We start from the raw sequence: 22,723 nt of genomic DNA on the forward strand, positions 1-22,723 counted from the left end.
TTAGCACAATTGCATATGACGTGCTATTATTTGCTATTAGCGCTAATAGCGCTATTAGCGCTAATAGCACGCTTTCCCTAGACTTAGAATCTTTTTAGATTTAGCACAATTGCATATGACGTGCTATTAATTGCTATTAGCGCTAATAGCGCTATTAGCGCTAATAGCACGCTATCCCTAGACTTACAAACTTTTTAGATTTAGCACAATTGCATATTACGTGCTATTAATTGCTATTAGCGCTAATAGCGCTATTAGCGCTAATAGCACGCTTTCCCTAGACTTAGAATCTTTTAGATTTAGCACAATTGCATATGACGTGCTATTATTTGCTATTAGCGCTAATAGCGCTATTAGCGCTAGCACACTTTCCCTGACTTAGGAATCTTTTTAGATTTAGCACAATTGCATATGACGTGCTATTATTTGCTATTAGCGCTAATAGCGCTATTAGCGCTAATAGCACGCTTTCCCTAGACTTAGAATCTTTTTAGATTTAGCACAATTGCATATGACGTGCTATTATTTGCTATTAGCGCTAATAGCGCTATTAGCGCTAATAGCACGCTTTCCCTAGACTTAGAATCTTTTTAGATTTAGAACAATTGCATATGACGTGCTATTAATTGCTATTAGCGATAATAGCGCTATTAGCGCTAATAGCACGCTATCCCTAGACTTACAAACTTTTTAGATTTAGCACAATTGCATATTACGTGCTATTAATTGCTATTAGCGCTAATAGCGCTATTAGCGCTAATAGCACGCTTTCCCCTAGACTTAGAATCTTTTAGATTTAGCACAATTGCATATGACGTGCTATTATTTGCTATTAGCGCTAATAGCGCTATTAGCGCTAATAGCACGCTTTCCCTAGACTTAGAATCTTTTAGATTTAGCACAATTGCATATGACGTGCTATTATTTGCTATTAGCGCTAATAGCGCTATTAGCGCTAATAGCACGCTTTCCCTAGACTTAGAATCTTTTTAGATTTAGCACAATTGCATATGACGCGCTACAGCACGCTTTCCTAGACTTAGAATCTATTATTTGCTATTAGCGCTAATAGCGCTATTAGCGCTAATAGCACGCTTTCGCCACTGATTTAGTAATGGACAGATTCAAGTCTAGGAAAGTGTGCTAGGATATGTGCTATTAGCGCTAACATTAGCGCTAATATGTCATCAATTGTGCTAAATCTGTTCTAGCCAGGGAAAGCGTGCTATTAGCGCTAATTAGCGCTAATAGCATATAAGCATATGTAATTGTGCAAATCAGGAAAGCGTAAGCGCTATTAGCGCTATAGCTAATAAGCATTCATATAATTGTGCTAAAGGCATTCTAAATTAAGTGCTATTAAGCTGCCAATAATAAGTCATATGTAATTGTGCAAATCTAAAGATTCTGAAGGGAAAGCGTGCTTAGCGCTAATAGCGCTATTAGCGCTAATAGCAAATAGCTACGTCATATAATCAGCAATTTAAAGATTCTAAGTCTCAGGGAAAGCGTGCTATTAGCGCTAGATTAGCGCTATAGCAATAATAAGCAATAAATTCAAAGATTCTAAGTCTAGAAAGCTATGCTATAATAGCGCTATATGTAGCGTAAGCCAAAGATTTCTAAGTCTAGGAAAGCGTGTTTAGCGCCAATAGCGCCATTAGCGCTAATAGCACGCTTTCCCTAGACTTAGAATCTTTTTAGATTTAGCACAATTGCATATGACGTGCTATTAATTGCTATTAGCGATAATAGCGCTATTAGCGCTAATAGCACGCTTTCCCTAGACTTAGAATTTTTTAGATTTAGCACAATTGCATATTACGTGCTATTAATTGCTAATAGCACGCTTTCCCTAGACTTAGAATCTTTTAGATTTAGCACAATTGCATATGACGTGCTATTATTTGCTATTAGCGCTAATAGCGCTATTAGCGCTAATAGCACGCTTTCCCTAGACTTAGAATCTTTTAGATTTAGCACAATTGCATATGACGTGCTATTATTTGCTATTAGCGCTAATAGCGCTATTAGCGCTAATAGCACGCTTTCCCTAGACTTAGAATCTTTTTAGATTTAGCACAATTGCATATGACGTGCTATTATTTGCTATTAGCGCTAATAGCGCTATTAGCGCTAATAGCGCTATTAGCGCTAATAGCACGCTTTCCCTAGACTTAGAATCTTTTTAGATTTAGCACAATTGCATATGACGTGCTATTATTTGCTATTAGCGCTAATAGCGCTAATAGCACGCTTTCCCTAGACTTAGAATCGTTTTAGATTTAGCACAATTGCATATGACGTGCTATTATTTGCTATTAGCGCTAATAGCGCTATTAGCGCTAATAGCACGCTTTCCCTAGACTTAGAATCTTTTTAGATTTAGCACAATTGCATATGACGTGCTATTATTTGCTATTAGCGCTAATAGCGCTATTAGCGCTAATAGCGCTATTAGCGCTAATAGCACGCTTTCCACTCCTCGACGCTTTTTAGATTTAGCACAATTGCATATGACGTGCTATTATTTGCTATTAGCGCTAATAGCGCTAATAGCACGCTTTCCCTAGACTTAGAATCGTTTTAGATTTAGCACAATTGCATATGACGTGCTATTATTTGCTATTAGCGCTAATAGCGCTATTAGCGCTAATAGCACGCTTTCCTAGACTTAGAATCTTTTAGATTTAGCACAATTGCATATGACGTGCTATTATTTGCTATTAGCGCTAATAGCGCTATTAGCGCTAATAGCACGCTTTCCCTAGACTTAGAATCTTTTTAGATTTAGCACAATTGCATATGACGTGTTATTATTTGCTATTAGCGCTATTAGCGCTAATAGCACGCTTTCCCTAGACTTAGAATCTTTTAGATTTAGCACAATTGCATATGACGTGCTATTATTTGCTATTAGCGCTAATAGCGCTATTAGCGCTAATAGCACGCTTTCCCTAGACTTAGAATCTTTTTAGATTTAGCACAATTGCATATGACGTGCTATTATTTGCTATTAGCGCTAATAGCGCTATTAGCGCTAATAGCACGCTTTCCCTAGACTTAGAATCTTTTTAGATTTAGCACAATTGCATATGACGTGCTATTATTTGCTATTAGCGCTAATAGCGCTATTAGCGCTAATAGCACGCTTTCCCTAGACTTAGAATCTTTTTAGATTTAGCACAATTGCATAGGAAGTGTTATTATTTGCTATTAGCGCTAATAGCGCTAATAGCACGCTTTCCCTAGACTTAGTATCTTTTTAGATTTAGCACAATTGCATATGACGTGCTATTATTTGCTATTAGCGCTAATAGCGCTATTAGCGCTAATAGCACGCTTTCCCTAGACTTAGAATCTTTTTAGATTTAGCACAATTGCATATGACGTGCTATTATTTGCTATTAGCGCTAATAGCGCTATTAGCGCTAATAGCACGCTTTCCCTAGACTTAGAATCTTTTTAGATTTAGCACAATTGCATATGACGTGCTATTAATTGCTATTAGCGCTAATAGCGCTATTAGCGCTAATAGCACGCTATCCCTAGTCTTACAAACTTTTTAGATTTAGCACAATTGCACATTACGTGCTATTAATTGCTATTAGCGCTAATAGCGCTATTAGCGCTAATAGCACGCTTTCCCTAGACTTAGAATCTTTTTAGATTTAGCACAATTGCATATGACGTGCTATTATTTGCTATTAGCGCTAATAGCGCTAATAGCACGCTTTCCCTAGACTTAGAATCGTTTTAGATTTAGCACAATTGCATATGACGTGCTTTTAAATGCTACGGCCGCTACTGGCATTAACAGCGTTAACAGACCGGTGGCTCTTGCGATCGAGTAATGTTCAATGGGGCACAATTGCATATGACGTGCTATTATTTGCTATTAGCGCTAATAGCGCTATTAGCGCCAATAGCACGCTTTCCCTAGACTTAGAATCGTTTTAGATTTAGCACAATTGCATATGACGTGCTATTATTTGCTATTAGCGCTAATAGCGCTATTAGCGCTAATAGCACGCTTTCCCTAGACTTAGAATCTTTTTAGATTTAGCACAATTGCATATGACGTGCTATTATTTGCTATTAGCGCTAATAGCGCTATTAGCGCTAATAGCACGCTTTCCCTAGACTTACAAACTTTTTAGATTTAGCACAATTGCATATGACGTGCTATTACTTGCTATTAGCGTTATTGACATATTTGCAAATGAGGCTCTAATAACTGCTAAAACGCTAAAAGTGGTATGGTAATAGCAGTTTTAACGGATTTTTCATTAGCGTTGCTATTAGCACTATAATGCATAGAGATAGCATACTAATTAAATGCTAATAGCATTGTTAGCATAATAGCGCTAATTCTGCTATAAGCCATCATCGCACCTTCCTCAGAATGGTTTGAAGTACTAACCTTATTTAGTAATTTTAAAAAATTGGGAGAATTTTACAAACTCAATGTTTTTACCTGTCGGTATTACAACTCGTGAAACACATTAGTGATGTGCCTGGGTGACCTAAATCTACTAACCTTTAACGTTTCCTCTATGAACTCTAACCCTCCTGCAATATGGCGCCTATTGTCTAGAGTTAAACTACATCTTCTGGTGTGTTACGTAATACTACGATGCCTATCCCATTATATCGATCCCTGGTACAACTCATATAACATGTCACTAAAGCAGGTCATATGTGTTGACCTTCTTCTATTGTATTTGTTCATCTGTGTATGGAGAGAGAAACGACATTAAAACTACGTATTAAGGCGCAGTTCATTGAACTCACCGGATTGTTATTCCAAGTACTTTGATAATACAGATAATACGTACTAATGGGTCGAGGCGATTGCATTGAAAAACTAATAACTTATTCATAACAGTTACGTAATCAGTCAATAGTGTGGACACTCTTTACTTGCAAACCATCAAAATTCGTAATCTTTTTGCGTTGGAAAAAACCACGTGAATAGAGTGTCCTCTCAAAGGTAAAGTAAGCATAAGGACATTTTTTTATTATCATTATCACATTATCATCTCCAAACATTAACATTTTGATACATTATGTTTGAGTAAATTTGGAGTCGCCTACGTATTTTTTTTTGTGGTCCATCAAAAAAAAAAAAAAAAAAGACCTTTTATATCAGTTCTAAATTTAGCGTAAGTAGATCAAAAACGGTTCAAATCACGTACTATTGTCTTTTTTTAATGTTCAACTCCTTGCGAAACCACGCCAAAGTGGTTGCTTTATATGGGAGAAAAGTAGAATCGCGCGAATCAATTCTACTTTTCTCCCATATTTCACCAGTTTAGTCTCAATAGGCCTATGGTACCGGGTACTTTTTAAAAAACCCAGCCCCCCTCCCCCCATGTCTTTTGAAATGCTTTTGTATTGTGCGCGATGGGAAAAGGGAACTGATATTATAACATTCATCGCTTTTTCGACGATTTTTGAGTGACAAAGTACCAATGAAAATAAAAATGTTGGTGCCTTTGGAAACTGTCGTTTATAATGAAAGACAGATAAAAAGACTAGCTCGCGTCTGAAATTCTGACAACTAGACAGAAAATGCCGTACTGCGTAGGTCGGCAACCAATCATGTCGGGCCTTTGCCTTGACGTCAGACGCGATTTAGTCTTTTTATTTATGTCTTTCCTTATAGTTTGCCGGCGGTACATAACAACAAATTGCGTAACTCAATCAATTACGCCTGCTTTGGTCACTCCGCGAGCACGGGTATCGCGTAACCCGCTATAAGTTGCCCGCACCAATTTCAATCTGAATGTGGTTTCGTCGTAACGGTGCTGCTGCTGCACTGCAACAAACGCATCTAAACCAACGCAAAATCTGCACACTCGTTCAGTATCAGAATGTCTTGCATGGTATTGCTGGGCCGCATTTAAAGAAAGGTGACCTGATATATTGGGAAAATCAAATTCTTTAAAACTTGCGTTATAACATAAAATGTCATCCATTTCAAGCACTTATGCAAAAAGAACATGTAAAAGTTTTTTGTAAATGTGACTAATTTCTAATGGTATTACCGACATTTATACAGCGTGATATTGGTAGTCTACGGTGTTTTTATTAATAATAATCATCATGATCATGTAATATATTGATTTCAAGTTAAAGGCCTATTTTTTCATAAAACATATTGAAATTAGAAGTTCCAACTCAGTGTATTTCCGAAGATATCATCAAAAAACTGCCCAATTTAGTCTGAAATGTGGTATACCATATTAGAGTCTAATTCGGCAATTTTTTGATGATTTCTTCGGAAATGTACCGATTTGGAACGCCAAATTTCAATATGTTTATGAGAAAAATATGAGCTTTCATCTGATACCAATATCAGCTTTTTGATGAGGTAAAGTGGGGGATGAGATTGTCAATCAGGTTACCCACCTTTAAAGTTCGTGGCATATCTAAAAGCTTCATATTATTGTATACATAATTTAAATTTAGTTTCATCAAACAAGAGTTTTGAAGACAAATGTAACACCGGTCTTGTCATGAAAGAACCCTTCACATGTTTTCCTGGCAACAAGGATCCACTTTTCTTGAGCAACCATATCTTGAATTGCCTCTTCCAATTGATTATTCTGAAACTCCTTCGCAGTCCATAGATACTCTTCTCTCATTGAAATAACAATAATACCACCTATGGAAATAAAACGCAATCATTATGACTAAGCTCGTAGTCAGGACTAATGTTATTTCAATTCATTGGAATAGGAATTGAATTGATTTGAATTTGAGCAATTTTTTAATTTCAATTCAATGCATTATATCAATTTTTTTTTCACATTCAATTCCATTCACTGAATCGGAAATGTATACAACATGTCGTCACTGGGCGGTCCATCAAAAAAAAAAAAAAAGACCTTTTATATCAGTTCTAAATTTAGCGTAAGTAGATCAAAAACGGTTCAAATCACGTACTATTGTCTTTTTTTAATGTTCAACTCCTTGCGAAACCACGCCAAAGTGGTTTGCTTTATATGGGAGAAAAGTAGAATCGCGCGAATCAATTCTACTTTTCTCCCATATTTCACCAGTTTAGTCTCAATAGGCCTATGGTACCGGGTACTTTTTAAAAAACCCAGCCCCCCCCTCCCCCCATGTCTTTTGAAATGCTTTTGTATTGTGCGCGATGGGAAAAGGGAACTGATATTATAACATTCATCGCTTTTTCGACGATTTTTGAGTGACAAAGTACCAATGAAAATAAAATGTTGGTGCCTTTGAAACTGTCGTTTATAATGAAAGACAGATAAAAGACTAGCTCGCGTCTGAAATTCTGACAACTAGACAGAAAATGCCGTACTGCGTAGGTCGGCAACCAATCATGTCGGGCCTTTGCCTTGACGTCAGACGCGATTTAGTCTTTTTATTTATGTCTTTCCTTATAGTTTGCCGGCGGTACATAACAACAAATTGCGTAACTCAATCAATTACGCCTGCTTTGGTCACTCCGCGAGCACGGGTATCGCGTAACCCGCTATAAGTTGCCCGCACCAATTTCAATCTGAATGTGGTTTCGTCGTAACGGTGCTGCTGCTGCACTGCAACAAACGCATCTAAACCAACGCAAAATCTGCACACTCGTTCAGTATCAGAATGTCTTGCATGGTATTGCTGGGCCGCATTTAAAGAAAGGTGACCTGATATATTGGGAAAATCAAATTCTTTAAAACTTGCGTTATAACATAAAATGTCATCCATTTCAAGCACTTATGCAAAAAGAACATGTAAAAGTTTTTTGTAAATGTGACTAATTTCTAATGGTATTACCGACATTTATACAGCGTGATATTGGTAGTCTACGGTGTTTTTATTAATAATAATCATCATGATCATGTAATATATTGATTTCAAGTTAAAGGCCCTATTTTTCTCATAAACATATTGAAATTAGAAGTTCCAACTCAGTGTATTTCCGAAGATATCATCAAAAAACTGCCCAATTTAGTCTGAAATGTGGTATACCATATTAGAGTCTAATTCGGCAATTTTTTGATGATTTCTTCGGAAATGTACCGATTTGGAACGCCAAATTTCAATATGTTTATGAGAAAAATATGAGCTTTCATCTGATACCAATATCAGCTTTTTGATGAGGTAAAGTGGGGGATGAGATTGTCAATCAGGTTACCCACCTTTAAAGTTCGTGGCATATCTAAAAGCTTCATATTATTGTATACATAATTTAAATTTAGTTTCATCAAACAAGAGTTTTGAAGACAAATGTAACACCGGTCTTGTCATGAAAGAACCCTTCACATGTTTTCCTGGCAACAAGGATCCACTTTTCTTGAGCAACCATATCTTGAATTGCCTCTTCCAATTGATTATTCTGAAACTCCTTCGCAGTCCATAGATACTCTTCTCTCATTGAAATAACAATAATACCACCTATGGAAATAAAACGCAATCATTATGACTAAGCTCGTAGTCAGGACTAATGTTATTTCAATTCATTGGAATAGGAATTGAATTGATTTGAATTTGAGCAATTTTTAATTTCAATTCAATGCATTATATCAATTTTTTTTTCACATTCAATTCCATTCACTGAATCGGAAATGTATACAACATGTCGTCACTGGGCGGGAAAAACCTCATTATGTACTTTTGGCCCTTGAACCTGGATAAAGCCTTGTAGGTGTAGACTTAATATTGAAAAGGTTGCTTCGTCCATGTTCAAGGGCCAAAAGTACATGCAGGAAACACCACATATTTACTTTTGGCCCTTGAAAATGGATAAAGCCTTGTAAGTGTAGACTTTATATTGAATGGTTTGCTTCATCCATGTTCAAGGGCAAAAAGTACATTATGAGGTTTTTCCCGCCCAATGAACATGTATTACCATTATGTCATTTTCCGTGTATTGTCAACTTTTAAACTTCCTCCCTGAACTGCGTCCTCCCTCAAATGCCCGGTAAAATGCATCAGTGTTGGTAGTAAGAATTGAATTTGAATATGAATCGAATTCAAATGCTATGAATTGGAATTGAAATTGGTTAGCAGTTAATTTCAATGCATTGAATTTGAATTGAATCAAAATGATTTAAACCAGAGAAGTATTGAATTTAAATTGCACTAAAATAATTTTAAAAATGAGAATTTAATTTCAATTGGATCTAAACATGTTAACTACAAGGATAATTTAATCTGAGTTGAATTGAAATTCATTTTCTGAATCGAAATAACACGAGTTAGGACTTTATGAGAGGGGTACAAAAAGTTGACTTTTTACTTGGTCAATTCGCTTTACTTGCACTGAATAAAATTTGCTAGCATTGCTCTCTGCAGCGAGGTAAATAACATGTTAACTGGGTGGGCAAATTATACCTTAATATTTCTAATAATACCTGCACGTTTTCTTCCACACATCTCAGTGTATTGTGATTCTTATATTTTACAAAGTGGGCTTACTATCTCTCAGCATCTTTATAATAACTTAAAATATAGGTATATGTATGTGTGTACAATGTACATGTATGCTTGCCTGTCGATCTGGCTAAAGGATCCACCATTTTTTTTACATGCTTCAAACTTGGCATGGTGGAAAAGTCCATTGTCCATCATTGCTGATTACCAGACTTATAGTGCTCGCACCCGTACTCGAGTCCCAATTTCCATATACCCGTACCCGTACTTGTACCCATGGCTTTGGACCCGTACTCGTACTCATGCCCTATTTTGTCTTCGGACTCATGGACTGGGACCCGTACCCGTACTCATGGCCTGGGACCCGGACCCATACTCATGGCATGGGACCCGTACCCGTATTCATGGTCCGGGACACGTACCCGTATCCATGGGTACCATACAGTATGGCTACACAAATGCAGGAAATCCCACCGTGAGTCCTCTGATCATAATCAAAACAAATAGGTTACATCATGGATGGGGTTGGATGGGGAGTAACGCATGGATCCAGATAGCAAGCTATAGCAAGTGCCCTTAATTTTATTTTAGCCTGGTCCTGGGCCCTGAAAAAGGTAAATCCAGCCCTGGCTACACAAAATGTACATGAATGCTACACACATGTCATTGTAACAGCCTGTGCACACACCCCTATGTATGCTACATGTCTCATTCACACAAAACCCAGCAAACTGGGAAAACATTTCAAGATACTTTCTTTTTTGTGATGAATTTCAAGTTATCATGTTAAAATATCATTATTATAGCTTTTATTAATCATTTTGATTACTCCCCATCCAAATACACTCCTCTACATGCTGCACACATGAAGAACTACATTGCAATGTGACTGACTGGTGTGAGCATTTCCACCAGCCACATGTACTTCTTGTGACCAGGCTTGGGCTTGTGCATCTGAGTCAAATGAATAGAGAGGTTCTTACCATATACAGAAATTTGGGATGTATATGAATTTTAAAATATTAATAAAACATGGATATAATTATCCAGATGTGCATAATAAGACTCGAAAGCTACATCATTGCTAAATATATGTTGAAATTAGTATTGCACAGTCTGGCTGTCCATACTGTACATAGACATAGTTTTTTCACTTGCATCCCAAAATATGCCACCTTTAGGCTAGATTCACTATGACCACCAATATTTGATCTCTTTTTGTACTTGATTAATTAATTTGTTTATACCCATACCCATAATAGGACCCATAAAAGTCCCAATTTCCATACCACTACTGGACCAGTACCCGTACTCGAGTCCCAATTTCTGTACCCATACTCGTACCCGTACCCATGGCTCCGTACCCGTACTCGCACCCTATTTTGGAATGGATCCGTACTGAATACTCATGGCTAGGGATCCGTACCCGTACCCTTACCCATGACCTGAAATCCGTACCCATGGCCTGGGACCCGTACCCGTACAAGTACTCGTGGTCCGGGACACGCACCCGTACCCATACTCATGGCGGGTCCTAATGGCAATACTACAAATCTGACTGATTACTGATTTCCACAATGCACTGGATGGAGCACATAGATTCATAAATTAATATTATGTACTCTCACTGGGATTTTAATTTCAAAAAAGTACAAATTCATGCAAATTGGGCTATCAAGTTGACAGCTGGTGTCATGAGCATATAAAACGTGACGTGACTCGAAATGACTCGACAAAATATATCCGACTCGACTCGACTCGACTCGACAGAATGGCCTGACTCGACTCGACTTGCGAAAAATGTTTGCCTAAAATATTTTCAATAACGTTTTAAAAACGTTTTCATGACCTTTATATAACACGACATTTAAATTTTATTAAAAGGTTTTTGAAAAAACATGTTAAGAACATTTCTGTGTTTGCTGGGTTCAAATATTTTAACAAAATGTTATTTAAGTATTGACACAATATTTGGCAAAAATGTTTGCAAAGATAGTTTACAATAACATTTCTTGAAAACATTTAAAAATATTGTTGCAGTGTGTTTTCATACAGAACGTTTTAAAACGTTATCTTGACCTTTATATAACCCGACATTTTGATGTTATTAAAACGTATTTACCTAAACCAAAAGCCAAAATATAACTTATTTAAAATGTTTTTAATACGTTTTTGTGTTTGCTGGGTTAACAAGTTTTCTGAACAGGAAATTCATGTATGATGATTTTGTTATAATAGCTAAAAGAAAATGCTGCATTAATCACAAGCCACTACTACATCTGCGGCGTATGAAGTTTATGGTAAACAGGTAAAAAATGAAGCAGATGGTCTACCTGTCACAGATTATTAACACTGATTGAAAATATTAATGATTTACCTGGAAAAATACAAAACCCACCCAAGTCCATACTGTGGCCAAATTGAGTTAAGCATGGGAATTTGTTGCTATGCATAGGCCTGTCATATGTACGAAAAAACAACTCAAATTCATCCACTGTGTCTATTGAGCATGTGAAAAATAGCATGTATGAAAGAATAACCCAAGTCCATGATTTGAGTCTTGTAGCACATTGATTGAAATCCAGTATGTATAAAAGTCCGCTTGTAACACATTCATTGCTGGAGAGTGACTTTTGAAAATTAAATGGGTTTAATAAAGGAAAGTGTGTGGTTTATATTACATGGCAGAATGCTTACCAACATTATACATACCTGTGTGCTTTATTTTGTATTGTCTTACTAGTGGTAATCTCATTCAAACATTGTTGTCTTTGTATATGATTCAAAAAACCACCCAAGTCCAAAATTTATAATGAACCCCACGAAGTCCCTGAAATGCTAATCGTCAACAGTTTAACCCACTCATTTGCTCGTAAAACTTACCATATTGACCAGGTAAATATAACTGAAGGAATTAAAATGATACACAGGTTTTTCTCTCAAAATCGCTTCCCATGGACTTGGGTGGGTTTTGTATTCATGTATTCATTTACTTAAAAGTCCACAGCAAATAGCCAATGTGATTCTTTCACTTTACCTTGGTTGTTAAGCTTAATATGGACAGTAACCTTTCCTGACCGTTATTTTGTAATATTTCAGAATTTTAAGTAAAGAATAACAAAATAAGTTTTGATAGAAATCGTTCATTATGGCTTTAAAGAGGAAGCCCCGCCAGAGCAGTTCTTCTGGGGTGAACCAAACCTGCCTGGTTATCAAATTAATAAGTAACAATGGTATCGCTAAATTTGACAGGCTCTAATTGATGGTTTAATATTATTGCATCAATTAGCACCTGTCAAATTCAGAGATAACCTGTCACTGATTAATTTGATAATCAGTCAGATTTGGTTCACCCCAGAAGAACTGCTCTGGTGGGGCTGGTGAAGCATCGATCGCCTGTCGCTCAAAAATTGTCAGGTTTGTTTGTTTTTGCAAGTGTTATTGAAATTTTAAATTATTTAAGGGATGTAGATTATTCCGAGGTTATTTTATAATATTTTGTTGAAAGTTAAATATATAAAATGACAAAGTGAATTTTTGGCCTCAATTTCAAATTTACAAATGATTTAAGATTATTTATTACAGAATAATAAAAATAATTCTTGGAACAAATAAAATGTTTTTAAAATTAATAAACGTCAAAACTATTTAGAATGTATATTTTGTAATGAAAAGAAGGAGTTTTGTGTTGTTTTATGTTATGTTTTCTTCAAAAAATTCCCGCAAATTTTTAGCGCGATCAAAATAACTTGACACATAATACGGAAGCAAAGAGCCTAGACTTACCGCATTTGATATCCAACGGATCTGAACCAATCTCGGAGCAGATCAGTGTTTTGTAAACTTGTTTTTCCTCACTGACTTTGAGGCTATTCGGTGACATATCAATGGCATCTATGTTAATAAATTGATGCATTTTAAGCTGAAATACGACAAAGAGAAATATCAGAAAAAGAAGCATAAAAATATGTTCCGGTTTTGTTGTTGTTGGATCTTCTCTATGTCATTTAAATGGTGAGATGGGAGAACAAAATACTGATTAAACATATTATAAAACTAAAATAGTTAATTGGTTGTTTTTAAACTTAAAATGATTAAAAGTAAGCAAATTGGTTCGTATGTGCTACAAGCTTTAGGTTTAATAGGCCGATGAATTTTACTTCATGTAAACATTAACTGTTAACAGTAATTTCATGATCACGTCTAAATATTATTGCTATTAAATTCAGCCAGTTGTTTACAATATCAGTTATCAATACTCTCAACAAAAAGATCAAGTTAATGATGATAATGATGATGATTTTACAATTTTTTTGTAACGATCCAGGCAAGGGATCATACATCTAACTGACCATAGATTTTAACGGTATTTAAAATCTATGAACTGACACTACCCCTACCTGCTCTCCTACCATACCGGTACCAGAACAGAAATCGAGAATTCGGGAATTCTTATCAGGGACGTAATCTGCAAGAATACTTGCAGCAACGTGAGGTCCTTTGTAACCAAATCGTTTGAAGTCCTGAAAAGATATTAAACCAAAACATAGTAAATCTCCCAGATAATTATATTATCAAATACCCAATAGCTTCATTAATAACACAATTAAAGCCCCATTCAGTGATCCCAGCGAAAGTGTAAAAAATTTTTTAAAAATTTATAAATTGCTTAAAAGGGAAGGATAGGTCATTCAAATTGTCATTTGGTATTTTTGAAATGAAACATTTGGCAAAAAACAGCAGTATTGACAACGTTGAAGCCCCATTCAAATACATGTAGCTAATTTAAATACTGTCAGTATATAAATTACAGATTCATGTAAAATGCCTTATTTTGTCTTAAATAGACAGCTTTCGACCGAACCACTAGCAGGCTATGTATAGCACATCTATGAAGCTCTATGACAATGACAAAGGTACCAAAAGCTGAATTTTGATGATTTTTACGATCGGCCGGCTGAGCAAATCGCTGAATGGACCTTTAATATTTAAATAATGCTATTAAAATACTTGTAGAGATGCATCAGATTCAAAGAAGTGTCAAAATACGCAGGATACATATATACATTAACCCAAATGTTGATAAAATTATGTGTTCTTTTCCATGTGCAAATTAAGATACTTTTTTTACGCAGTAAGGAAGATTTACCTGGTCATAAAAATCTGCCCATTGATCATATAGAATGAACAATTCGTCTTGGTTAGTCGGCAGTCCCTGGTTGTAAGTTGATGCAAACATATCATCTACAGTGCCCATATTATCGTCTTTTTGCTTCAAAGCCTGGAATACACGTCATACATATGTCATACTCTACTGCATTAATTAGTATATTGCGAATAATAATATTTCCATGTGTGAAATGTTTGAAATCTCGGAACCGGCAATTAGATGCATTAAAAACCTTAAGATGTTTTTATTTTTACTTTGTAAGCGCTACGAGCTTGTCATAAGGAACAGCGCACCAAAAGTTTTCTGTTATGTTATGCTATGCTATTTTATGTTATGTTATGTTATGTTATGTTATAACTCTCGAGAAAAATCTGTCTTGGATTTAAGATTTTCCACGAATTTTTCAACCTTTCACAGATTTTTGTCTTCTAGTGATATTTGAAATCTCGAAACCGGCAATTATCGCATGAAATCAACATTTTGTCACAATATTACAGAAAACAAGCCCTATGTAGTCTACAGAAATGTGATTTTCAATATAATTTGCATACAATTTACATAAAATAATGTTCTAGAGATGGTTCGTTGTTTTTGTTTATTGCAAAAAAATGCAAGATATCTAAAGACACACAAGCTTTTACACAGTGTTACTCTGGGGAAATAATTTAATATAACATATTGTTTACTTTTACTTAAACGGTACTATTATCTTTAATAACAATATTAATCAGAATTTAAAAAAAAAAAAATGCATACAAACTGCATATTATGCACACAGGTGCCTAAAATTTCATAAATTTACTATCTCCGTAAAATGTTGATAAGAAAACAAAATATTTTGATTTGTTTATAAACGTAGGTTTTCATTAAAAACTAGTGAATTCATTTTATGGAATTGTTACTTTTTTTTTACCCAGCTATAGCTGCAGCTCGATGAAAGTGCACAGCTGATTTACTGATATCAAGTTAAATGCTATCATGATTAAAAATGTTAATCAAAATGCAATAATAATAATAACAAATAATAATCAAATAATATAAAGCAATTTATATAGCGCATTATGCAAAAGCCTCGATACGCTTTACAGAGACAATAATAGCAAAATTGCTACACATGTAGGCTACAATCTTTAACATCTAAAAGATGCTTTCGAGTAGGCCTATTATTAGAACTTACCTGAAATCCTGACATTCCCTTTGGTTTAACAATCTGAATTAAAGGATGCACCTGTCCAGCAAGATAACGACAGCAAAAAAATGCCTGCTTACCTGTATCTTACTATAAATAGGCTAATGTTGTATCTATCTGGGTTAATCAAAGGCTCCTCCAGTTTCTATCCAAATGTCGCCAAATTCATACGGGAGATCGATGAATATACGGGAACGGGTTTAAACTTTATTTGGTTGAAAACGGTCAAGAATTTGTTGCAAAAACAGTGAAAATATGGGTAAAAACGGGGTTTTTGTTATGAAAATCGGTTGCCAGACTACGCGTCACTGCAGCTGGCCGGCAGCGCGTCGGCGCCGCGCGCGTAATGCGCACTACGCCAATGCGCGCGTAAACGGCACAGAGCCATGCACGCGAATACGAGAATACGGAAAGAAGGAAAAATAAAGGACAAAAAGGTATATGGACGGGTCACGGGATTATGATAACGTGTTATAGTAGTGCTCGGTGGGGTGAACAGATAGATAAAATGTACCTTTTCAATTATTCTACCTGTTTAGTAAGATTCCTCTTATAGTGAACGCTCCCATCTAGCGGGGACCCGCGCGAAGCGCGGGTATCCCGCTAGTATCTTTAACACACACTAGCGTCTATATATCTATGAGCTACATGTATTTCATATAGGCATATTTATTCCGTAATATTATTTTCATAATGCTTATTGCATGTGTACTGTGTTAATTAACCCAGACCATGCAGTGAACACACACAATCGCACAAAATAGTCTCATCATCTATTCAACAATCGTAGGAGCAAATTTGAGGAGTATGGGCTTTTCTACCCAACACATTTAAAGGTCATTCAATGAATGTATAAACATATTGGGGTTAAAGAACATGTCGTTTTAGACTTAACACGGTTTGGAAAAAGTTTTTCCATTTTTTAGCTCCCTATCGGGCAGTCAGAACTCCATATTTGGGAGGGCTCGACAACAACCTTCCCAAAATCGCATTTTAATCATTTTTAGATGACCATAGAGGGAAAGAATTTTTTACAGCTTCTATGGAGAAAATTGATCAAACCGATCACACGATGGTGCTCGCTGGAAGTTGGAGCTATCTCGAGTCAGCTGTTGAGCACAATTTGCCATTAAAATTACACGTCCGACTGTTATGAAATTTTGGAAGACTCTCTTTGGAAAAACAGCTCGACAACACAGGGCACTTAACATGTTTCTGAACAGGAAATTCATGTATGATGATTTTGTTATAATAGCTAAAAGAGAAAATGCTGCATTAAATCACAAGCCACTACTACATCTATGGCGTAGGAAGTTTATGGTAAACAGGTAAAAAATGAAGAAAGATGATCTACTGTAAAAACTCGATAGTTAGCATATGTGCTTACTATCGAGCGCTTTTGAAAACATGACATTGTGCCAAAGTCCGGCGCTTTACCAACTGAGCTAATGAGTTTGAGACACAAATTTGCAGGTTTACTTGTTCATATATAACTATGTGCATTCCATGATTTGCTCAAACCCCTTTACACTTTTGTGGGTGGGGCACTTCATGTTTGCATGTTTTAACAGTGCTCGATATAAGCACATATGCTAACTATCGAGTTTTTACGGTATCTGTCACAGATCAATAACACGATCAATAACATGATTTACCTGGCTTAACAATTCTTATCATCTCCGGAAAACAGGATTGGTTCAGATGACCAGGAACAAAGGAGCCACAGCACACTAATCCATCATATGTATCTGAAATGCATAATCCACAATTATCTGTTTTATGATTACCGATTCAAAAACGTTGTTATATTTCCAAAACGCGCGTTATTTTGTGTAGAAATTGAATATACATTCTAATGTATCTCTTTGAAAAGCGACGCGTTTGAGATTGTGCCGTATTCAGACGTAAACTCCGCGGTAAATAGCCAGTGCGAGTTCTTTAATTATTTTAGCTTTAAATGGATAGAAGCTTTCCTAACATTTATTTTGTAATATTATTTCAGAATTTTGAGTAAAGAGTAACAAAATAACAGTTTGATGGACAACGTTCAATACCGTAAAACATCGTCTACAAGCATAAAGAGTATTTTTGATGACAGCTTAATTAACCCAGGCGCTCTTCATAAACCAAATCATAACATTATGGAATTTGAGCAAATAAATTACCGAAACAAGCGTACACAAACAAGTATTATTGTACGTCCAATGTATTGCATTAATTGGCACAGTTACTGCTGTTTCGTATTGATTTAGCTTTCATCAAAAACACTCTATATGCTTGTAGACGAGGTTTTACGGTATGGCTTCAAAGTGAAGCATCGATCGCCTGTCGCTCAAAAATTGTCAGGTTTGTTTGTTTTTGCAAGTGTTGTTAAACTATTTAAAATATTTAAAGCATGTAGATTATTCCGAGGTTGTTTAATAATATTTTGTTGAAAGTTCAATATAGAACTCCTACAGATAAATGTAAATGGCAAAGTGAATTAATGGACAATTTTGTGGGAACAAGAAGGACAGATATTTGTATGTATAGCCTCAATTTCAAATTTACAAATGATTTAAAATTAAGATTTTTATTACAGAACAATACATAGAATTCTCGGAATAAATGAAATGTTTTTAAAATGAATAAACGTCAAAACTATTTATCTATATTTTGTAATGAAAAGAAGGAGTTTTATTTTGTTTTGTGTTATGTTTTCTTCAAAAATTTCCCGCCAATTTTTAGCGCGATCAAGATAACTTGACACATAATCCGGAAGCAAAGAGCCTAGACTTACCGCATTTGATATCCAAAGGATCTGAACCAATCTCGGAGCAGATCAATGTTTTGTAAGCTTGTTTTTCCTCACTGACTTTGAGGCTATTCGGTGACATATCAATGGCATCTATGTTAATGAATTGATGAGTTTTAAGCTGAAATACGACAAAGAGAAATATCAAGAAAGAAGCATAAAAAATGTGTTCTAGTTTTGTTGTTGTTGGATCTTCTCTATGTCATTTAAAAGTTAAGATAAGAGAACAAAATACTGATATGCTTGATTCGGATCGCAAATCAACATATTAAACTAAAATAAGTTAATTTGGTTGTTTTTAAATTTAAAAGTACTTAAAATGATTAAAAGTAAGCAAATTAGTTCGTATGTGCTACAAGGTTTAAGTTTAATAGGCCGATGAATTTTACTTCATGTAAACATTAACTGTTCATGATTACGTTTAAATTGCTATTAGATTTAGCAAGTTTTTTACAATATCAGTTATCAGTACTTTCAACAAAAAGATCATGTTAAGGATGATAATGATGATGGTTTAGCATTTTTTGTTACGATCCATGCACGGGATCATTATATCAAACCAACACTACCCCTACCTGCTCGCCTACCAAACCGGTACCAGAACAGAAATCGAGAATCCGGGCATTCTTGTCTGGGAGGTGATCAGCAAGTATACTTGCAGCAACGTGAGGTCCTTTGTAGCCAAATCGTTTGAAGTCCTGAAAAGTTAACCAACATATAGTAAATCTCGCAGATAATAATATTATCAAACACCCAATAGCTTCATTAATACCATAATTAAGACCCATTCAGCGAAAGTGTAAAAAAATAATTGTTTGTAAATTGCTTAAAAGTGAAGGATAACCCAGCAAACACAAAACGTTTTCGACATCATTCGCAAAAGGTTGTAAAAGGTTGTCAGAAAGTCGGGTTATATAAAGGGTATATTAAGAGTATAAAACGTTTACATATCCTTAAAAAGAATTTTTTGATAATCTACTGCTCAGCAAACAAAAATGTTTTACAGAAAACGTTTGAATGTCGGGTTATATAAAGGGTATAAAAACGTTTTAATAACATTCCAAAAACATTCTTGAAAACTTGATACAAAACATTCTAAACAGAATGTTATTTTGGGGAGTTGAAAAAATATTTTGCGAAAAATGTTGCCCAAAATATTTTCAATAACGTTTTAAAAACGTTTTCATGACCTTTGTATAACCCGACATTTAAATATTATTAAAAGGTTTAAAAAACATTTTAAGAACATTTCTGTGTTTGCTGGGTTCAAACATTTTGACATAATGTTATTTAAGTATTGACACAATATTTGGCAAAAATGTTTATAAAAATAGTTTACAATAACATTTTTTGAAAACATTTAAAAATATTGTTGTAGTGTGTTTTCATACAAAACGTTTAAAAAAGGCCATCATGACCTTTATATAACCAGAGAAGACACCTTCTCTGATATAACCCGACATTTTAATGTTATTAAAACGTTTTTACCTAAACCCAAAGACAAAATATAACTTATTTAAAACGTTTTAAAAACGTTTTTGTGTTTGCTGGGAAGTCATTAAAATTGTCATTGTGGCATTTTTGAAGTGAAACAAATGGCAAAAACGAAGAAAACAGCAGTGTTGACAAAGTTGAAGCCCCATTCAAATACATGTAGCTAAATTATATACTGTATGTCAGTATATAAATTACAGATTCATGTAAAATTATGACTTAAATAGACAGCTTTCGACTGAACCACTAGCAGGCTAGCACATCTAAGTTTATGTCAATGACAAAAGTACCAAAAGGTGAATTTTGATGATTTCTACGATCGGCCGGCTGAGCAAATCGCTGAATGGGCCTTTAATATTTAAACAATGCTAAATACTTATAGAGATGGCATCAGATTCAAAGAGGTGTCCAAATACGCAGGATACATACATTAACCCAAATGTTGATAAAATTATGTGTTCTTTTCCAAGAGCAAAGATACTTTTTTTTACACAGCAAGGAAGAGTTACCTGGTCATAAGAATCTGCCCATTGATCATATAGAATGAACAATTCGTCTTGGTTAGTCGGCAGTCCCTGGTTGTAAGTTGATGCAAACATATCATCTACAGTGCCCATATTGTTGTCTTTTTGCTTCAAAGCCTGGAATACACGTCATATAATGGACATACTCTACTGCATTAATTAGTATAGTAGAAATAATTTCCATGTGTAAAATGTTTGAAATCTCTTACCGGCAGTTAGATGCATGGAGACACTTTTCCGTGAAAAATCTGTGACTGGTTGAAAAATCCGTGAAAGTCTGTGTTTGATTACAGATTTTTCACGGATTTTTCAATCTTTCACAGATTTGTGTCTCCTATGGATATCTCGGAACCGGCAATTATCGCAGGAAATCAACATTTTGTCACAATATTGCAGAAACCGCAATGTATAGCCTACTTAGTCTGCAACAATTTGCATAATATGCAGAAATGTGATTTTCAATATAATTTACATAAAATAATGTTCTGCAGATGGTTCGTTGTTTTCGTTTATTGCAAGAAATGTAATGATATCTAAAGACACACGGGCTTTTACACAGTGTTACTCTGAGGAAATTATTTAATATAACTTAAATTAACCCCATAGTATTGTTTAATTTTAACGGTATTATTAGCTTTAATAAAAATATTAATCAGAATGAAAAAACTGCATACAAACTGCATATTATGCACACAGGTGCCTAAAATGTCATATATTTACTATCTCCGTAAAATGTTGATACGAAAACAAACTATTTTGATTTGTTTATAAACGTAGGTTTTCATTAAAAACTAGTGAATTCATTTTATGGAATTGTCACTTACCCAACTAGCTGCAGCTCGATAAAAGTGCACAGCTGATGTACTGATATCAAGTTAAATGGTATCCTGTTTAAAAATGTTAATCAAAATGCAAAATACTAATAACAAATAATAATAAAATAATATAATGCAATTTACATAGCGCATTATGCAAACTGAGCCTCGATACGCTTCACAGAAAAGAGGCAACAATTGCTACACATGTAGGCTACAAGCTTTGAAATCCAAAAGATGTTTTCGAGTAGGATTATTATTAGAACTTACCTAAAATCCTGGCATTCTCTTTGGTTTAACAATCTGAATTAAAGTATGTACCTGTCCAGCAAGATAACGCTATTAGAAGAAAAAATGCCTGCTTACCCTGTATAGCTTTAACACACACCAGCGCCTATATTTATGAGCTACGTGTGTTTCATAACTTGAGGCCTATTGAAGACAGAGATAAAAAAAAGACTAGTTTGCGTCTGACGTCGCTGTCAATCAAATTCCCTGCGATCCTTGATTGGTTAATAGCGCGTAAATGGAAGGCCGATTTATCTGGTGCCGATCGGAGAAAAGGAATAGCACAAAATGGCGATTACGTACTTTTACAAGGCAAAAAGCAACTTTTCAAGGCATGGTGTAAAAAAGTTTCCTACTATAAAGACTTAACTTTTGAGATGGTTTGTATGTTTGAAGGTGCAAAATTAACAATAAGGCGCCCGGTTTTATCGCCGCGTTCCATCAACTCACATCATCACGACACTTGTAAACACACCGTGCTCGAGTTTGATTGACAGATGACGTCAGACGCAAACTAGTCTTTTTTATCTCTGTCTTCCAGTATAATATTATTCTCTAATATTATTTTCGTAATGCTTATTGCATATGTACTGTGTTAATTAACCCTGACCATGCAGTGAACACGGTGAAACACACCATTGCACAAATTAGTCTCATTTGTATAAGTTCAGTAACATCTATTCAACAATCATACGAGCAGCCCCAGTGATTTTATTTCATTGACTAAATTGCTTTGCTGGAACCAATATTTTGCTCCCTTTGCTGGTACATTACGTGTGATATTCATTGTTTTAATGAGTCAAGCCAACCGTTTTGGTACACATAATAATACGACGTATGAAACCAGGATTTGACTTTTGGATCAATGGTGTCGTGTATTTTATAATTCATGTTTTCAAGTTAATATAAGGTGATTTCCAAGGTGTAAAAAAACCAATCATACGAGCAAATTTGACCTATATAATGAGCTTTTATACCTAAGACATTTAAAAGGTCATTCAATTGATGTATAAACATATTGAGGTTAAAGAACTGGGCCTTATAGAT

At 35.2% G+C, this 22,723-nt stretch overlaps 2 protein-coding genes across 2 annotated transcripts; both read right to left on the reverse strand.

Moving 5' to 3' along the window:
* Positions 1–7,309: 7,309 nt before the first annotated feature.
* On the reverse strand, positions 7,310–21,770 carry LOC140144350 (methyltransferase-like protein 27). The gene is made up of 7 exons (XM_072166175.1): positions 21,659–21,770; positions 21,398–21,460; positions 20,559–20,690; positions 19,131–19,253; positions 18,541–18,676; positions 17,417–17,509; positions 7,310–8,424 (listed from the first exon to the last, which is right to left on the reverse strand). The coding sequence occupies exons 3-7, from the start codon at positions 20,664–20,666 to the stop codon at positions 8,234–8,236; spliced, it is 651 nt and encodes a 216-aa protein (XP_072022276.1). The 5' UTR covers positions 20,667–20,690; positions 21,398–21,460; positions 21,659–21,770; the 3' UTR covers positions 7,310–8,233.
* LOC140144337 (methyltransferase-like protein 27) lies at positions 11,698–14,659 on the reverse strand. Its single transcript, XM_072166161.1, has 4 exons — positions 14,552–14,659; positions 13,803–13,925; positions 13,189–13,324; positions 11,698–11,735 (listed from the first exon to the last, which is right to left on the reverse strand). Exons 1-4 carry the CDS (start codon positions 14,657–14,659, stop codon positions 11,698–11,700), a joined length of 405 nt encoding a protein of 134 aa, XP_072022262.1.
* Positions 21,771–22,723: the final 953 nt, after the last annotated feature.

The sequence above is a fragment of the Amphiura filiformis genome, unplaced genomic scaffold (genome assembly GCF_039555335.1).
Source record: "Amphiura filiformis unplaced genomic scaffold, Afil_fr2py scaffold_50, whole genome shotgun sequence".
Taxonomy (NCBI): Eukaryota; Metazoa; Echinodermata; class Ophiuroidea; order Amphilepidida; family Amphiuridae; genus Amphiura; species Amphiura filiformis.

What these genes read in the sequence shown, in the direction of transcription:
- LOC140144350 (XM_072166175.1), bottom strand. Translation starts at nt 20,666, where the DNA reads ATGGGCACTGTAGATGATATGTTTGCATCAACTTACAACCAGGGACTG. An exon ending in TCCTTTGGATATCAAATGCG is followed by an intron (nt 17,510 to 18,540) that starts GTAAGTCTAGGC and finishes TATGCATTTCAG; the next exon opens with ATACATATGATGGATTAGTG. An exon ending in GATAAGAATTGTTAAGCCAG is followed by an intron (nt 8,425 to 17,416) that starts GTAAATCATGTT and finishes TTATTTCCATAG; the next exon opens with GTGGTATTATTGTTATTTCA.
- LOC140144337 (XM_072166161.1), bottom strand. Translation starts at nt 14,659, where the DNA reads ATGGGCACTGTAGATGATATGTTTGCATCAACTTACAACCAGGGACTG. An exon ending in CCGGTATGGTAGGAGAGCAG is followed by an intron (nt 13,325 to 13,802) that starts GTAGGGGTAGTG and finishes GTCGTATTTCAG; the next exon opens with CTTAAAATGCATCAATTTAT. An exon ending in TCCGTTGGATATCAAATGCG is followed by an intron (nt 11,736 to 13,188) that starts GTAAGTCTAGGC and finishes AATCTGTGACAG; the next exon opens with GTAGACCATCTGCTTCATTT.